Here is a 19,556-nt window from a genome sequence, read left to right on the forward strand (position 1 = left end):
CAGGTCTGCTCTCAGCATCCCACACCACAGCCCCTCCTCTGATGCCCCTCTCTCTGCAGCTGTATTCATGGTGGAGCTCAGCACAGCGAGGAGCCCAGCAATGGCAGGCATGCAACCTAGGCTGCACCACTTGCTAATGACAAGTCCTGAGACGAACCTCTTAAGTCACTTACAGCTTTGGTGTTCTCATCCATAAAATGGAGAACTGCTGCCAACTTCAGGGGGTTGTCATAAGATTGAAGGGCTGTGAGATGGGACCCTGCGGGGAAACACCAGGTGTGCGGAGGCACTCGACAAACGTCATTAGAGCTGGAGTTAGAGGTGAATGGCAAGCTGGCAACGAGGGAAGGAATCTGAAATAAATGAAGACGGTCCTCCTTCAGAAGGCAGGACCTTCCTTTCTGTCAAATGAGCTGAGCAGGAGGGATTCCTTCCTGAGGATTTGAACCTCACAGAGTGGCGTTCTCTAGCAGAGGAGGGGGCCGTCTTCCAGCAGCAGAATAAAAGTAGTGCTGTTCCTATTCTCGTCAGTTATCCTAGTCAACACACTCTCCTCCCACACCCACATCCCAGAGCTCTCTTGAGGTGCTGGTTGCTAACAAGAAGAGAAAGAAATCCTAAAAATTATACTATTTGCCACGAATATCTCTTTAATACATCTTCCTGTCCCTTTCCTGCCTCCTAATTCTCTGTCTCTCTCTTGTCTCTCTTGATCTCTGTCTGTCTCTGTCACACACACACACACACACACAACCTTCTTGTAATACTGCTGCTGCTGCGTCACTTCAGTCGTGTCCAACTCTGTGCGACCCCATAGATGGCAGCTCACCAGGCTCCGCCATCCCTGGGGTTCTCCAGGCAAGAACACTGGAGTGGGTTGCCATTTCCTTCTCCACTGCATGAAAGTGAAAAGTGAAAGTGAAGTCACTCAGTCGTGTCCAACTCTTAGCGACCCCATGGACTGCAGCCTACCAGGCTCCCCCCGTCATGGGATTTTCCAGGCAAGAGTACAGGAGTGGGGTGCCATCGCCTTCTCCACTTGTAATACTAGAGAAAGTCAAGTCACTCTTGGTCCTGGTCTAAGCATCTGTATTTGGAAACAAGAGTGTCTCACTAGAATCAGAATCTATTCATAATTAAAACACACTCACACAGCCATTCCCTGTAATCAGGGCCCTAATCCTGTTTCTAAAATGCTCATGGACTGTTGAAAGCTCTAGAGAGAAATGGCCAATTCCTGGTGACTCTTTGCAAGAACTTGTTTAAAGCATTTCTTAACTCAAAACTGAACTGGAACCACCCTGCCTCACAGCTGGGGCCCCAGCACTGCAAACACTTTGTTCTTTCACCAGCCAAGGAAGGAGACCACACAGAAGGCAGGAGGGGGCAGACGCAACTGCCACCCTGGCCCTTCCTCCTGTCAGAATCCCTTTGCCATCCAGACCACTGTTATGTGGAATCTGGATGGAGATTGGAAAAAAAGGGCCTGGAGCAGGGTCTGGAACTGTCTAAAATTCAGAACAAGCCCTGCCGCTTGAATTACCATTCAGATTCATTTCGAGATTGCAGAATGTGCTGGCGATGTTTTTCTAAAGGGCAACCCCGGTGCTCCCGAGATGGGAAGCACCCTCCCCTCTGACATGTTTATTCCATCCTCCGGAGGAAGCGAGGGGACAGAGCTGGCTCGGCAACCCCGCAGTCTGCTTCCATGCTGGTTACTTCAGTGGGAGCTTGACAGTCAGCCAGGCTGGAAATAAACACTTATGCCTTGGGCTGGAAGTGTCTTTCCCTTAGCGATGCCTGATGGCAAAGACCCCTGTGCCTTTGACATGCCTCTTTTCTTTCCTCACTGAACCACATCATGGTGAACAACAACCAATGTTCAAAACAAATAAACTGGGCCATCATAGAAACCGCCCTTCTAGATAGTCTTAGGAAAGGTTGAGAAACATATTCTAGTGTTTAGGTAAGAAACTAAAATGCTGACTCAAACCATAATTTCAGCAAAGAACATGGTACTTGGAAAGTTTCACAATCTCTCTGTATCCCCTCTGAGGTACCAATTTTAAAAAGGGTATCTTAGTTCAGGTTCTTCCAGAAGCAGACTCTGAGATGAAGTTTGGAGTACCAGTACTTTATTTGGGAGATATTCCCAGGAAGCACTGGTGGGTGTTATGGATTGAATCATACCCTGTTAAAGATTGTTGAAGTCCTAACCTCTCCCCACCCAGTACCTATGAATGTGACCTTATTTGGAAATAATGTATTGGCAGATGCTCAAGTTAAGATCAGGTCAATGGAGTGGGCTCTAACCCAATAGGTCTGTGTCCTTACAAAAAGGGAAAGTTTAAATACAGAGACAGACTTCCACATAGGGTGAATGCCACATGGAGTTGGGGGCAGAATTCAGGGTGTTGTATCTACAAGCCAAGGAATGCCAAAAATTGCCAGCAAACCACCAGAAGCTAGGAGAGAGCATAAAACAGATTCTCTCAGAGAAGGAAACAACACTCCACTAATTCCTTGATTTTGGACTTCTAACCTCCAGAACTGTGAGAAAACCATTAACCGGTTTTCAAGCTATGGTACTTCATTACAGCAGCCCTAGGAAACAGATATAGTACATGTGTGGGGGAGTCTGCCAGGAGCAGGAAGTGAAGTGAAGTCGCTCCGTCGTGTCCGACTCTTTGTGACCCCATGGACTGGAGCCCACCAGGTTCCTCTGTCCACGGGATTTTCCAGGCAAGAGTACTGGAGTGGGCTGCCATTTCAGCTAGTCACCACTCTTAACAACAGGGCTTCATGATACTGGCAAGTTTGTGGAAATAGGTGGTGCAGGCTTAGCATATGTGACGGCAAGGCTATTTGGGTCTGAATTCAGTCCCTGGCCCAGAGCTGCCGCTGCAGGGCCTTGGACCTGCTGCACCACCAGCGCCTCCTGCACCGCCTCCTGCACGGCCAGGTGCACAAAACGCCAGAGCGAGGCTGAGGGGTGCAGCTGGAGGCAGCTGGAAGGCAGGCCAGGCACTGAGGGGGAGGCCAGTGTGGTATGAGCATGCATCATCCGCTACAGAGGACATGCTAAACCTTCCCCAGGCTGTTGGGAGTTTCCGTTGCAGAGTTTAGCACCTAGGTTATTTAAGAAGGGTAAAATATTACTGACCTCTCTTTTCACTGGAACAATCCTCCCAATCGGTGTCCCTAAATTATGTCCCCCTAATCATTCGCCTGTCCTGATTGCCATGGGGATATGAGTAGGAAATGAGAGCTGCTCAAAAGGAATGGAGCGTCTAAGTCCTTACCTGGGTATTTACATTCATACTCCTGTCCTGCCTTGGATACATTCCTCCCATTCTTGGGGTGTCTTCCTCTCCCCTCTTTGCATGAGTCCTACCCATTCAAATCCTGCGACCCCAATGTGTATCCCTTTGCTCCTCCAGCGTAGCTTTCTGAAAGCCCTTACATTTGAACTACTTGATCCTGTTCTCCATTCAACTTTTTTCGAACGATTCTGCAGACCATTTAATAGCAGTTCTCTGAAAAAATAAATGCCAAATTGGGTCAAATCAATTCATACACTATTAGATATTGTTTCTCTCTTCCTCTGGGGATGTGTAAGGCACATTTGCAGAGAGAAGGTTCTGACAAGTCCTGCAGTGAAATGACAACAAAAAAAACCTTTCTTAAGTTTGCTCAAACTAGTGTTTCCAGTACGTCTATCCCTTCTTGCTGTGGCACAGCATTCCTATCTTGCAGAATACAGTTTGGGAAACAATGCCTTTGTTATAGACTTCAGTGAACAAGACCTTCAGGAGTCAGCTCCTTTGGATGAGGAGAGCTGGTTCATGTGAGCAGCTGGCCCCACGGAGGGAAGTCAGTGCTGGGCCTTGAGTGGCAGTGAGCTACACACCGCAGTCCCAAGGGCCATGATGTGAGGTCCCCAGGCTCTTCATCCCAGAACCATTCTGAGGGTGGGGAATGAGTTTCCAGGGACGGGCAGGGGGCTACTAAGAGCCCTTCCTGAGGTAAGACATTCTGTTCCTAACACCAGATCTGCCCTTTCCCAACTTTTTGTGGCAAGCAAACTTCAAGTTTTACCGCAAAGTTCATAACAAATGTAAGTTATTATCTCCCAGGGGCAATATAGTTCATAGTGGGGGCCAGGCTGCCTGGGGTCAAAGCCCAGCTCTAACTCATGCTAGCCATGTGCCACTGGGCCTCAGCCCCCTGCCTGCATCATGGGGACACCAGCAAAAGTGCCAGAGGACTATCTGACCTAATGCATGTAAACAACGCGGAAAACAAACTCCTCTCAACAAGTGTTGACTGTTACCGCAGCTCATATCACTTCACCAGACCAGTCAGAGACCTCTGTCGTGTCTCGCAACTGTGAGTTCTCTGAGCATAGCAACTGGGACTTATCACGGTGCAGTAGCTGACGTGTAATAGTGCTTCCTCAGAAAATATATTCAGGATGCTTTAAAGGATGGCTATGCTCTGTATTTTATTTCTACCTCTGATATTATTTCCAACAATGAAATGTTTTGTTATAACATACCCTCTTCACTAATAGGAAGATAACTCGATTTTCTCTCATTGTAGTCTTTTCTCTCCAGCTAGAGAGGACCTGTCATGACTAGATGGCTGCCAGGGCCTTTGATCAGTGGGTCACTGTCCTTGTGGTCTCCACGGCCCCGGGCAGTCACAGCAGAGATGTTTAAGATGCCATTGATTTATCTGTCTGTCTTAGTCATCAATGGGGTGCCAAGCAGGGAGGTTCTATACCCAGGTAGAACCGCATCACAGAAAGCTCTTAAAAGGAAATTCTTCCAAGTCCAAAGGGTCAATCTTGCTAATCCTAGGAACGTCATCCATTGGTAAACAACTGATGAGAAAATCTGGACACATCTCTCCTTTAAGAAAGTCTACGCTATGAAAGGGCTTCCCCAGTGGCTCAGCAGTATAGAATCTGCCGGCAATGCAGGAGATGCAGGTTGGATGCCTGGGTCAGGAAGATCCCCTGGATGAGGGCATGGCCACCCACTACAGTACTCTTGCCTGGAGAATCCCAAGGACAAAGGAGCCTGGCAGTCTACAGTCCACTGGGTTGCAGAGAGTCAGACATAACTGAAGCTACTTAGCATGCACACATGTATGCTACGAAAATCCACTAAGTGAAAACTCACACTCATGAAAACAGTTGAATTAGAACATGAATTCTTCCATTAATAATAATTTGATAGCACTCGCCCAAGTAAGTGTTGTTATAATATTCTCTTCCACCAAAGTTTCAAAGAGCCTCATCTAGCAGGGGGAAGGTCCTTTTGTATGTGGCTAATATTTTTTTTGTTTTAAAAAGCAGGTTTTTTGAGTTGTCATTTACATATATTAGGCATTTTCTGAACCTAGATATAGTAATAATATAAGGAATTTGGATCACTTGTTTGTTCATTAGACTTTTATTTTATATAGACAAAAAGTACTCTCCCTCCACTCAAGCTTCTACACATCAAGTTCCCACTGTTCTTAAGATTTTTGTCCATCAATGCTGCAGGCCCTGACCTACAGGGCAACAGGCTGCAGGAGGGCCTTGCTTTACAGCACCTGCTCTCCTGTAACCCCTGCTGCTGCTACTGCTGCTAAGTCACTTCAGTCGTGTCCGACTCTGTGCGACCCTATAGACGGCAGACCACCAGGCTCCCCTGTCCCCTGGGATTCTCCAGGCAAGAACATTGGAGTGGGTTGCCATTTCCTTCTCCAATACAGGAAAGTGAAAAGTGAAAGTGAAGTCGCTAAGTCGTATCTGACTCTTAGGGACCCCATGGACTGCAGCCCACCAGGCTTCTCCGTCCATGGGATTTTCCAGGCAAGAGTACTGGAGTGGGGTGCCATTGCGTAGCCCCTGAGAGAAGATCAAATCAGCACTCCTCCCAGAATCCTGTCAGGAGCAAGACAGACAGAGGATAGGCAGAAAGAAAGCTAAACGCACACAAGTAAATAGAGCCAGAGTGCTTTTTGTCTCTTAGACCACCATTTCTTCTCTGGTAAGATCCAGAAGTAGAACCCAAAGGTATCTATCTCTTTCAGTTCAAATATTCTGTGATTCTGTCATATCAAGGAAGCCCCACTTAGGTCACAGAAAATCTTTCCAGAGAGGCTCCATTCTTATCACTGAAAGTAAAATTCACTGACAGCATTCCCCATATCCACACCAGCTAATCATGATGTTACCAAAGCCACTTTTGATTACAAAGTACTTACACTATATGAAAGGTTCATTCCTGATGATTTTCCAAAATTCTAGTTAATTTCTCACAGGAATAAATGCAAAATTAGAGCCACATTATTGTAAATAGTGCACATAAATCGAGACAAAAATTAATAATTTTTTGTATTGTATTATTTTTCATTTGCATAATTCAAAATCCCATTAAATGTGAGTTTTTATATTCCCTTGGAAAGGATTTTTTAAAAACCTTCAGAGAAAAGGAATGAAGGTGATGGAAGAGAAAGGTAAAGTCCCATGATCATATCTGATGGAGAAAGACTGTGGGTTTGAAGGAATTCTATGGGGAAAGCATCCAGGAAAATAGAGAGGACTCCCTAGAGAGGACTCATTACAGGGACAGCACCTAGGCCCATTGAGAGGACTCCCTAGAGAGGATCAAGCAGCACAGTACCGTCTTCCTTGGGTAATCATTCTGCACTGAGTCTGAGATGATTAGTCAATTTGGAGGTTAGATGCCTTTTTTCTTTTTAACTGAAGTTACTCCAGGCTTGCATGCTGCTATGAAATATTCAACCCGAAATTTAAAAATCCCTAAACAGCCAAATCTTCTCTTTATCCTTTGGCACAGAGGAGCCATTTTGTGCTCTTAAAAATGGCTGACAGGAATTTTCTGAGGAAGCTATGGTCAGAAACCAAACCAGAAATTAGATTGGCTTCAAATATGAGGCTTTGAGTTTAGAGCCATAGCTAGAAACTGATGTGTTTTTTTCCTAATGAAAAAAATCAAGGAATTGTCATGAAGATCAAAAACTGCTCTCCAAACCTTCCCTTTCACATCCTCCCCCCAGGCGACTTTGGATTGCAAGAGCTCGTGATTATAACTTTATTCACAATCCGTTTTTGGTATCCAAGTAGCTCCCTCTCCAAGATGAAATTACAAAGCTTTGAAAATTAGAGGTACCCTTCTGCTCACCCTAAAGAACTATTCCTGATGAGATGCTCTGTTGAAATGGAAGGAATTTGCTTTACAGCAGCCTCCCTTGTGGAATTCTGGATAGGAACGTTTAACAATACGGCATTTGCAATGGGCAGGTGAGAGCTGACCAAGTTTTTAAAGGGGATTTCACAGGCCAGGTCAGCAGGGAGATGGATGGGTGAGCTGTGGTAGATACAATTATTTGACTTTCTGAGCTGTTCTTTTGAAGCCTCTACATTTAATAGAAAGAAATAGAAAAATCCTCTTTGCCAACCTTTTGTAGCTCAATCTTTATTGTTCCCACTGAAATCCAAAGAAAACAGGCAAGATTCATTTTGTCCATAAAGCATTTGTGTACTTTATATAGGCCTGGGTTTTGAAGTGTTGATAGAGAAGTAGAAGAAAAGACAAAGTTTCCTCTCTAATCTGAAGAAATCAAAGGGAAAATTTCTGAAGCTCTCAAGCCTAACTTAGAAGTCCTGGGTGGTATCTCCTGATATATGCCTCTTTTGCTATTAAACTCAGCATGGAAATTAGCACAGGCTCACAAAATGACGGAAATCAGACTAGACCATAAAGAAGCAAGCCTGTAGGGAAATTAAGACTTTCTCGTAAAACCAGAGAACATGACCTATAGAACTAGGGAAGCTTTCTCTTAAAGAAAGAAAGCTTTTCTTTCTTTTCAGCATCCATCTCTCAAAGACTGGTCTGGTTAATGGGCTGGTTGGGCCAACCAAGTAGAGGATTGTTTGTTTGCCTTGGGGTATATGAGAAGTGCTTGGTAAATACTCACTCAATGATAAGTCAATTGGTTTACCAAACAATTTGTTTTAAGTGAAAATTTTTGTTTTCATTTTAAGTTAAAAATTTCTTAATTTTTTATTCCTGGTATCAATACCACAATTTACAGGACAATATACCTGATATACTGAAAGGAAAAAGACAAAGCTTCAAGTGATAAAAGACCTCAGGAATGTATATCTAACTGATACTGCATTGCATTAATCAATAGCTACACTTTTTGCAAACTGTGGCTATGACAGTCCCGAACAAGAAGGTTCTCTGTTTAAGCTGCAATACCTTTTCTGACTATGGTCATCGTTCCTTCTGTAGCACATTTTTACAGCCCCTTCAGTGCATTTTGGAGGACTGCCTCAAAGTAATCTGCAGCTTTCCTGATGACTCCTCGCTCTCTCCTGCTAAGAACTTTAGCCCTTTTCTGCTGAGTTGTTGGAACCTTCTGATACCATATCCGCCCCTCCACTACCAGATCTATGACCATCAACATAGGGACTTGAGCTTCTTCCACCAAAACCGTCCCACTTCATAGGCCCATAATTTGATTGCTGTTATTCACTATAATTTCCAAATCATTATAGTATCCCCCACTACCATAGTTACTACTGCGAAAATGTCCTCTTTCATTGTAACCATTATATCCTCTGCTACCATCAGCATTTCTGTTACCGTGGTTTCCATATTCTGGCCCCCCACCACAATAGCCTTCTCTAATGCAAGAACCAGGACCATCGTGATAGTTGCCACCATCACCTCCAAATTTACTATATCCCCTATCATCCACCTCCTGCTGCCACCAACTCTATGACTCTATGACTCTATGACACCTCTTCCATCAAAGTTTCCTCCATAGCCTATAACATTGCCACAAAACTAGTCTTTCAAATTATATTCTTCTGTGTCTCTAATGCCACCAACAGATATTTTCTTCGCTGTTAAATGAAAGCTTCCCTGGTGGCTCAGATGGTAAAGAATCTGCCTGCAACGAGGGAGACCTGGGTTCTATCACTGGGTCGGGAAGATCCCCTGGAGGAGGGTACGGCAACCCATTCCAGTATCCTTGCCTAGAGAATTTCATGGACAGAGGAGCCTGGCGGGCTACAGTCCATGGGGTCGCAAAGAGTCGGACATGACTGAGTGACTAACACTCTCCTTCACTTTCTTTAGGAAGAGCTCTCTTTGACTTCACTACACACCCATCAGCCTTTTGTGGTCCAACATACATTGCCCCATCCACCTCTTGTGACTACAAAAATAAGTCACAAACCTAAAGACCCTGGGACATTTTGTTTGGAGGTTTCTCATGACCACACAGTCTATGCGTGTGCCCCATTTCTTAAACTGTTCTATTAGACTGTCATCTGCAGTTTCAACCCTCAGAGCACCTAAAAACAGTTTTCTCAAACTGCTCTGGTTCCTTTGGATCAAAGCGGTAGCACAAAGACACATAAAATTCTGAGTATTTTAGCAAGAATGGCAGATTTTGCTTTAAAGCAGCAAATTTAAAATAAAAAAATCATGTTTTCAGCTGAGTGCTTCAAAGAAAACACAGGGCAGAGAATTAAATTCTTGTCACCTTAGAAAGGTCTGTAAGGCCTAAAAACGTGCCGGCAGAAGTTTCAGGAAAAATGAGGCCATTTGTAGCATTTTCTGCTGGGCACCTCCTCCCTCTCCCTTCCCACCCCGTGTTCTCTTTCCCAGCTGTGGAGTGAGGAGGCCACTGAAGGGCATTGTGCTACCCAGATGGTTTGAATAACCAGATATTGAAAATAACTATCACACATAAAAACAACTACGGCAAAAAACTATCAGTCTGGCAATACCAACTCTCGACAGCCAAAATAGGTTACTAAGAGCCACTTTATCGAATTGCTTAGCAATCTGTTTTGAGGGCAGAAAGAAAGAAAAGCATCAAATGTATTTTGACTATTTTAGTCAAAACTCATAGGATGACCACTGTGGGAAGAACTGGTGAGAACTGGGGAACTGGTGGCGTTTTCTGCTCACTGGTAAGTGTTCCTGAAACTCTGTGTGCTGGGCCTCCACTCTGAGAAGGGCTCACCGTAGGGAACATTTGTGTTGGATTTTTAACTATGAGTTATGAGAACAATTTTCCACCTTCCTTTATCCCCTTAATGCTGCTAATAATGTCAACAGTGAGTCCAGGAGGTCCTCACATATCTGGACTTGATTATAACAGGAAGACAGGGTTTCCACAGCGGGGGGCAAGGCAGGGTCAGCATTCTAGGCAGAAGGAACCGAGAGGAAGGTGGAAAGAAAGAGAGCAGGCTTGAGAAAAGGGAGAGTTAGGAGGGGAGTACTTAGGGCAGTTGAGTGACCTGAGAAGTCTCTGTATCAACATGGACAGACTTAGAGATTGTCCTACTGAGTGAAGTAAGTCAGACAGAGGAGATACATTGTACGACATCTCTTATATATGGAATCTAAAAAGAAATTATATAAATAAATTCATTTACAAGGCAGAAACAGATTCACAGACTTAGAGAACAAACTTATGGTTGCAGGGGCAGGAGAAGGAGGATGTGGGGAGGGGATAGTTTGGGAGTTTGGGATGGACATGTGCACACTGCTGTGTTTAAGATGGATAATCAACAAAGACCTACTGTACAATACAAGAAACTCTGCTCAATGTTTTTCGGCAGCCTGGATGGGAGGGCAGACTGGGGGAGAATAGATACGTGTATATGTATGGCTGAGTCCCTTCACTGTTCACCTGAAACTGTCACAACATTGATAATCAACTTACTCCAAATAAAAAGTTTGAAAGAGAGAGAAAGAAAAGGGTCTCTATGAAGGAGTTGCTCACACCTCTCCATAATCCTAGAGATTCTAGTTTGGACAGAAGTTGCCTTCACTCCCTTCTGCAAAGAATGCCTGGAATGGGTTCAGCGACGTCTCAGCTCCGCCATTCTCCTGCCTAGATTGCCAGCTCTAAGCTCAAGCAATGTTTGCCCTTCTTTCTACAGAGCTGTCCTGCTGCCACCAGCTTCCTCTTAAATGCACAGAAAACCACTCACTGGTGCACATGGAGAGACATGCCAGCAGATGCAAGACACGTTCATTTGCATGCAGACTAGCACACACACATACCACGGACACGCCAGAACATATGCACAAACACACAGCCTCACACACACCTTCACACGTACACTGGGGCACAGACACTTTTACCCCCAGCAGAGCACACAGGCAAACACACACCAGCACACGCGTGTGCTGCACCCACACTGAGCCGGCCCCATGCTGGAGCCCCCCGGTTCACTTGCCTTCTCCTGGCTTCTCTGGCCAGTCTGCCTCCCAGGGCCACGGATGGCAATCTCCACCTCCACCCCTCCAGTCTGTCTTTTCTACTCTTCTCCTATAATAGCTACTCACTCCAAGTCTCCCAGCCCATAAGAAGAAAAAGCAGTTCTAACTCAGGGCTGACGTTCACATTACAGTTTAGAATCAGAACAACATCGCATGATGCAGAACTGGTGAAATGTAGGAACACACAGCTGACTTTCTAGTACCTACAGCAATACAGAAAAGTGGGGATTTGTTTAATCTTACATGGTGATATTGGTTCTAAGCCATTCTCCCCAGCTCTGGGGTTTGCTGAAAGCCACGCACCTAGAGCCAGCAGCCCTACAGACACCTGGAGAATCTCCGGGGGACTTCTCTTTTCCCAGTCCTCTTGCCGGGCATCTTGGGGAGCAGCCCCACTAAGATTCACTGATATTCAGAATCTGGCAATTTAAAGCTTCTGCTCTGAACATCAGATTTCTTTTCTGTTTGCTTTGCCCCAGCCAACAGCAAAAGGCTTTGCACTCTCAGAGCTCAGCCCAGGCAGATGTAAGTGGGCTCAAGGCTAAAATCTGACATAAATAATTAATAATTGATTGTAGACATTTGTTATTTAAAGACAATTCTCCCACTCCTTTAGGATTTATACAAGAAACCAAATCTCGACTCAAGGTCTGTGTGTAATATTAATAGTACACTATTCTTTTAGAAAAACTCACCCCACAAAATCTTACACACTCAATGAAGATACATTGTTACCAAACAGATCAATTAAAGGCTATTATTTAGGATCAAATCTTCTCAAATACAATTTAATTTATATTTTGATCTCCACCTATGCATAATGTGGTAGGGGCAAGGAGGGGTCCCTACACACACAGAAGCTGGTTGAATTGCAAACTGAGGTTGGTCCCTCTCAAGAAATGCTCCCAAATATGTGTTTTTATTAAGAGAAAAACAGGAAAGATGGATTTTACCATTTGGGGTGAACATGAGTTCAGAATTATAGTAATATGCCAGAGGAAAACACAATCCTATATTAACAACCAAATATTTTATACTAAGGAAAAAATATATAATGAGGATACTCAGTATCAAAACAGTTATTTCTTACTTCAGAAATTGAAAGGAAAATCACAATGCATGCTAACTAAGGGGAATACCTTCAAAAGTCTGCTTCAGAATTCAGTCATCGCATGTATAATATTGCAAGTTGACAAAAAGCCTGGTGGAGAGGCTGCATAGAACATTCGAGAGCACACACCTTGAACAAGGGATCAGAAAAATTGTGTTTGGGGCCTGGTTCTACTCAGGCAAGTCACCAAACCTCTGATCCTCATTTCTCTTTCTATAAAAAGAGAATCTTACTACTTTTTCGGCCGACTTGCCATAGGAGATTTATGAGTGAAGGTATTGGAAAGCGTTTTGTAAATATAAAGGGGTAACTGCACTAAGAGAACGTTGGTCTGGACCAGCAAGTGTCCTGCCTGTCTTTGTTCAAATGCTTTCTATTTATTTTTTTCCCCTTGAGCCTGAAAATTAGTTGCTGAGTATCACAAATCATAACCGGCAAGCAAAGCAGACGGTGGAAGCTCCTAACATTTCCACCACTGCAATTTGACTGCTTCAGACAGCAGTTTGCTTTCTCTTCAAGTCAATTCTCACCAACAAAGTCCTTGTGTGGCCATAAATCTACGGTCGATGCACAAGCGTAAGGGACAAGCCAGAAAATGCTGGACTCTGTCCTTGGATTTTTCACAGTGGGAGCTTCCACTTAGAGAGTTAAAAATATGTGATAAGGTAGAAGTCTGGATTTTTTTTTTAAGTGTTTGTTTTATTTGTTTATTGGAGCTTCAGGGAAGAGTAAGATTTAGGTTCCTAATTCTATGAGCCAATACCAATGAGACGGTAGGCAACTTAAATGTTCTTAAAAGTCTGGTAATTTTACAAGACCATGCAATTCATTTTGTAGCTGAAAGGGGTGTTCAGCTCTCTTCTCATCTTACAGATGCAAAAACTAAAGAGATTTCTGCCCAAGTTTACACTGCAATTTAGTGACAGAGGAAGAAAAAGAAAGCATGTTAGTACCAAGTTTTCTACTTTCTTCTACCAGAAACATTATATCCTTTCTGTTTTGTAGGTTGGGAAACTGAGGCACATATCATAATGATTACTGCTTTTGCAGCACTTCTGTGTACAGACACTTCTAAGTAGTATTTCCAGCCCACACTGCTCTCTATGAGGCAAGACATCGCTACCGCCATCTCGTAGAAGAACGGGGCTCTGAAGGTAAGCAACAGGCCACAGTGAAAGGATGGTGAGGGATCAGGACTTCCATCCAGATCTTTTTGGTTCAATGGCCTCCTCTGTCCCTCCACCCTATTGCCTGCTCCAGAAAAGATAAGAAACACTTGCAGATGGTCAGTTAGGGAAACAATTCTCTTTCCTTGATGGAAAAACTGTTTAGACTTCAATAGAAGTCTAAAGTATCCTAGGAAATGTTTTTTTACTTTAACCTATTATTTTAATTATCAACCCTAGAGAAATTAGCCCAAGGAAGTAAGTCAGAAAAAAAAAATTTTAAGCTATATATGTTAAGATTTTCTTGCAGGATTAGCTATAATAATAAAAATTAGAAATAGCCCAAATACCCAACAATAAGTAAGAAAATACGATGCATAAACTATGGAATTAACATAACAATTAAAAATAATTATGAAAGCTAAGCATAAAAAAGATACTCAGAATAAAATATTAAGGAAAAAAGCACATGAAATTGTTTTTGTAATAAAACTGTAATAAGCGCCAATACTTTGGCCACCTGATGTGAAGAGCCGACTTCAGGGTCAGAAGAGACCCTGATGCTGGAAAAGACTGACAGCAGGAGGAGAGGGGGACGACAGAGGATGAGATGGTTGGATGGCATCACCAACTCAATGGACATGAGTTTGAGCAAGTTCCAGGAGATGGTGAAGGACAGGGAAGCTTGGTGTGCTGCACTCCATGGGGTTGCAGAGAGTCGGACACGACTAAGCAACTGAACAACAAATAATAGCTATATAAAGATATGTAGACACTTGGGAAAATTTTGGAATGGAATTCTTTTCAAATTTATAACTTCCTCTGATTTTATGATATTTTTTGTAAAATATTTCAAATGAAGACAGAAAAAAATGATAGCTAGTTGAGATATTTACATAGTAACTGAGACCATATTGGACTATAATGATTAGATATCCTGCTTTTTTTTTCTTTCTATATTTTGAAATAGACAATTGAATAATTTGATTTATGCTTTAATCCACAAATTTTTATTTTTCTCCTTCTTGCCTTTCATTAATTTATTAGTCCATTAGTTAATCTCCAACAGTGGTAGCCTTCTTTATTTTCTGCTTTTCCTTAATGTTAAAGCCAAACCAGAAAAATGAATATTTTTCCTTGTCTACTTTTCAAGATATAGTATTAGTTGAATCATATGAAATTATCATTTTTGTAGGTCTCAAATAAATGAATATCGAAAATTTCTTACGGTCCAATCATAAAATTTTAACAGTGGTAGGATTTTATCTTAGACCGTCCTTATAAATAATTTTAATCAGTCTATTTACTCAAACTGCCTTGTTCTCTCCACCTGTTTAATTTTTAAAGTACTTTGTTTTACGCTAAGTTCTCTAGAAGAAAAGTCTAAATAATGCCCCTCCATAAACCATTACAGTGAATTTAATCACACAGAAAGGTCTAGACTTCATTCATTCACCGACCCTTTTAATTCACCCAACAAATATTTACTGTGTGTGAGCTCTGCTTCAAACACTGTGCTAAGTGCTGGGGTATCTCTGAGCAAGATTAAAGCATCTTTTCCCTCAGAAAACAGACTGTGTTTTAGACTGGAAGGGGTAGTTGTGTATGTGCAGTGACTAAATAGATCATTTTGTTTCAATTAACAGATCAAATGACTAGTTTGATTATTTTTAACCAAATGGACTTTATGTTTTCTCAAATTGGTTAAATCTACAGTCACTTTAGTACTGATAAGAACTAACCTTGGCCCAAACAGAGAAGAAATTTATTTCGAACAATTGCTGCTATTTATTTAATCAGTTAGCTATGAGTGAAAGTCACTCAGTCGTGTCCAATTCTTTGCGATATACAGTCCGTGGAATTCTCCAGGCCAGAATACTGGAGTGGGTAGCCTTTCCCTTCTCCAGGGGATCTTCCCAACCCAGGGATCAAACTCAGGTCTCCCATATTGCAGGAGGATTCTTTACCAGCTGAGCCACCAGGGAAGCCCCCATAGGTAAATAAGGCTCAGGAGAAAAAGGATTAGAGTATGTTTGGACAACTCTAAAGCAAGACAGTTCCCTAGTGGTGCCTGAATTCTTTGAAATAAAACAGAAAATACCATATTCAGGGATTCTTGAAAATAAAAGTGCATATCCAATTAAAAAAATTTTTTTAAGACAAAGGCAAAAATAAAATGATTTTTTAAAAAAATTCAGCAGTGGTTATTCACCTAAGCAACAATTTCGCAGCTGTTTTTCTGGGGAATGTTTTGCAGCAGCAGATGTGTAAATAGGCTAGCAAATCTGAGAAAGGCCGTGGTATAAAATGAAGCAGATCATGTGGATAAGTAGAGCCAGATGACCAGAAATCAAAATAAACCACTGGTGAACGTGTCATCCATGAAAAACTTCCTGGTGTCCTGGCGTCACTCAAAAGCTTCCCTCAAGCACGGCCCCAAGCAGTTTAAGCAAAGGTCTGATTGCAAAGACTGTTCAGTTAAATCCGTTAAATACCCTGGTCACTGCGCAGCCACGCCAACCATTTGGCTAAAATTCTGGTTGGCCACCCTGACCAGTGATGACCAGGCAAACTGTGTTCTAATTTGCTCCCCCTAACTACTTATATCTATTCGTCATATTTTCACTTTGAGGGAATATCCCCTAGAAAATAAGTATCTCGGAAAAATAAAAATGGTTGCTGTAACGCTCATCCTATGACCCAGCAAAGGTTTGACACTTGTTCACAATTGGGCCTTCCATTGGCAGGGATCACCACTGTGTTCCCGAGCTGTTACGGGCACGCTCAAAAACCAAAAGGAGGGTGAACTGGATCTCAACAGATGGAGAAAATGTCCAGTGCTGCTCTACAACACAATCAAAAGCAGGTTAAGAATCTTAACCGTGGGTTTCCATTTCCTGTCACTGGGTAATGAAAACAAGAAAACAGTCCAGGGTGTAATAGTAATAAAAATTAATACAACTTTTACGTATGGATGGTTTAGTATGTATCAGACATGCAACATTTACTTCTCATTTTCACAACTCTGCAATGAAGGCTATTCTTACTTTAAAGGTGAGAAAACTAAGGCCCAGAGAGGTTCAGTGACTTGCCTAAGGTTGCACAGCTGAGAAATCGGCAGCACTGTAATTGGCCTGACTCTTCCCACATCACCTTTTCCTGAGCCTGTGTGTCAAAGCTGCATTTCCTTGCAAAGGAAGGACCAAGGCCACATTGACCACTGTGAGGTAGTGGCCACCTTGGTGTTAAAGGCACTGACGAGTTGAGGGCTCTGCAGACAAAACTCTGCCCATACCATTAGGCACTCCATCTTAATCTCTTTCAGCTTCAAGTGACTATCTTAGCAGACTCACCCAAGAAGACTTCCTCAGGTAGACAGACTGGGGCATTATTTGCTGTGATCTTAATGATCTGGGCAATTGCAAGAAAACAAATGGAAAAGTCTTAAGTAAAAAGAAGAAATCTTAAAAGGGTCTGGGGAGTAAGTAACTTAATTGAGCGAGAAAAGAAGGAAGACCGCAACTCAAATTTCATCAGCAGCCTTTCCTCCAAAGGAAATCATAAAGCGTGTCTTCTCAGCCTACACGGGTGCCTTTTGTGGCGCTTGGTGTTAAATGCCCCTCTAAGCCTCCCTTGCCCTCCCTCAATGAGGCTAGGAGCGTCATCTAAAAATAGCTGAAATTTCAATCTCCAAACTGGCAAAGCAAGTGGCTTTGAAAGATGAATCTAAAGCTTTTCTTCCTGTACACTGCTTGTGGAAATGGGTATGGCCCCCATCTTGTCTTCTGGGTGGGGTTTTGTTTACCACTCCTGGCAGTCACTACCACTCAAGCAGCTTTTCTTTTCTAATTCTATTGTCCCTGCCTTAGCCCCAAGGCTCAAAACAAATAGACCCCTGAAAAAACTTCAGATGGTGAAATTATCTCCTGAGTACAGTCCCCCTCTTGAAGCCCAGGGTCTGAATCTATTGCTGTCATCTGTTCCCTCTGAAGTCATTGAATTCATAGGCTCTTATGGCGTCACAGGTCCCCCCACCCTGCCCTGCACACAAGGATGGGCTGCTCTGGGCTCACCCTGGTGTCCTTACCCCACAGTACCACGTGACTCATACCCAGCAAGCCCTTTTCTGAGAAGAGAGCTGTGATGTTACAGAAAACCCCATGATTACTTAGTCCTCGAAACCCCCAAGGCCCTAGGCCGGGGCTGTGCCGTATTCTCTTGTAGAAGCAAAAGCGCCCGTGGCCTCTCCGGCTCTCCCACCATTGTTGCCAAACGCCCTCCCACGCTGAGGTGAGCTGCAAAGTGGAGAAAAGGCGTTGGTTTTTGACCACTCTCCCACTTTTTTAGATTCAAATACAGCCTGTCCCATTTCTTGTAAAAATGCCAAGATGCCAAACCCCAGACAGAATCCATTTTGTCTTCTTTTCACTTCTTCTTCTTCTTATCTGAGCTGGAAAACACAGTGGGAATGAAAGGATTGTAGAAAAGCTAGTCTCTGGGGACTGAAATGAAGTGAGGAGTAAGTTCTCTCGTTGGTTGGTTGTTCCTCGTGGTGGTGACCTAACAAGTCACATCCTCTCATCTGTCCCCTACATGCTGTCAGCATCTCTGGCTTTTTGGCCTGAGACAGACAGCTGCCTAAAGCAAGGGGCAGTGGGTGAGTCACGGAGCCCGGGGTGGGTGTGTCAGCAAGCAGCCCTTGGCTGTGGGGCGCAGGGGCAGCCATGTCAGAGCTGAGCCTAGATGTGGGCCTTGAAGAAGGCAGCGTCCCTCCTTCGTTAACCCAGTCAGTGCCTGGCTTACGGAGATGCTTCACGTAAGCCACAGCCATGACCCCAGCCATGACCCTCTCTGCCCAACAGCACATGAAACATTCTTTGTTGGCGAAGCAGGAAGGCAGCTGAGTGACGGAGCCAGCAAGGTAGTAAAAGAAGAATACACAAAGACTCGGAAAATGCTTCAGCACAAAACGTGGCCCGGGTGATATTTTCTGGTCCCTCCCAGCTTCTGTTAAGTTCTCCCTCTCCTCTTGTCCACACAAGCCCTGCCTCAGTTCCTCCTCATCCTTCCCCCTCTCTCCTTTAATCACTGGAAAAATCCATACTTCACACAGGTCTGTTTTCAAGCAGCTGACTCTAAGCTAATTTCCAACTTGGCCATATTGAAGCAGATGTCTCTATAGAAACAGACCCTTCCCTGTTCAGCTGCCCATTGCTTTGGGGAGGGCAAGATTTAAAGGAGACATTGGCTCTTCTCCACACCTCTGCTCTCTCCCTCCATCCCACACATATGTACAAAGAGTTTCTAAAAGTTCATTTCCATCGAAACATCCAGGCTTACCTGTAATTGGGAACTGTGCCTGCAAGATGGCCACAATAACAACTGCAGTCCACTTCATCTTGTCCTTCCCCAGGATGGTGCCCGGAGGCAGAGGCTGAGGCAGCTGTGACTGGATGAAGAAGAGGAAAGGAGTCTCTGCTGGCTTTGTTCTGCTGCTGCCTCCTCAGGAAGTGGAGGACGATGGGCCTTTGAGAAGGCACCTGCCAACCGGGCCAAGAAACTCACACTCCCCCTTTCGGTTCACAGGCAGGAAGCTCTGGAGGTTTGAGGGTTTGGGGTGTGTGTGTGTGTCTGTCTGAATTTTTGCTTTTTTATTTTTTTTTTGTCGTCTCCTTTAACCATTGTTTTATTTTCCTTCTTTCTAATTTTTGTCTGAGTGATAGTTGCTCAGTCATGCCTGACTCTTCGCAACCCCATGGACTGTAGCCTGCCAGGCTCCTCTGTCCATGGAATTCTCCAGGCAAGATTAATGGGGTGGGTTGCCATTTCCTTCTTTTTGTCTAATTTTTATCTAATTCCTATCTTGATTGGTGTAGTCAGCCCCTAAGCAAATACATGACTTCCCTGGTGGCTCAGACAGTAAAGCGTCCGCCTACAACGCAGGAG

At 43.7% G+C, this 19,556-nt stretch overlaps 1 protein-coding gene across 3 annotated transcripts in view; it reads right to left on the reverse strand.

Annotated features, from left to right (window-relative positions):
• The window catches only part of CD247 (CD247 molecule), an 84,101-nt gene extending 64,919 nt beyond the window's left edge, over window positions 1–19,182 (reverse strand). The window contains exon 1 of one of the 3 annotated variants that reach the window (XM_010846006.1): window positions 18,951–19,182. In XM_010846006.1, coding sequence (XP_010844308.1) covers window positions 18,951–19,008 — 58 coding nt within the window. In that variant the 5' untranslated portion in view covers window positions 19,009–19,182. The remainder of the gene's footprint in view (window positions 1–18,950) is intronic. The other 2 variants (XM_010846005.1, XM_010846004.1) reach the window with 2 other exon arrangements.
• Between the last annotated feature and the right edge of the window lie 374 nt (window positions 19,183–19,556).

Source organism: Bison bison, unplaced genomic scaffold (genome assembly GCF_000754665.1).
Source record: "Bison bison bison isolate TAMUID 2011002044 unplaced genomic scaffold, Bison_UMD1.0 scf7180017864229, whole genome shotgun sequence".
In the NCBI taxonomy this organism is placed as follows: domain Eukaryota; kingdom Metazoa; phylum Chordata; class Mammalia; order Artiodactyla; family Bovidae; genus Bison; species Bison bison.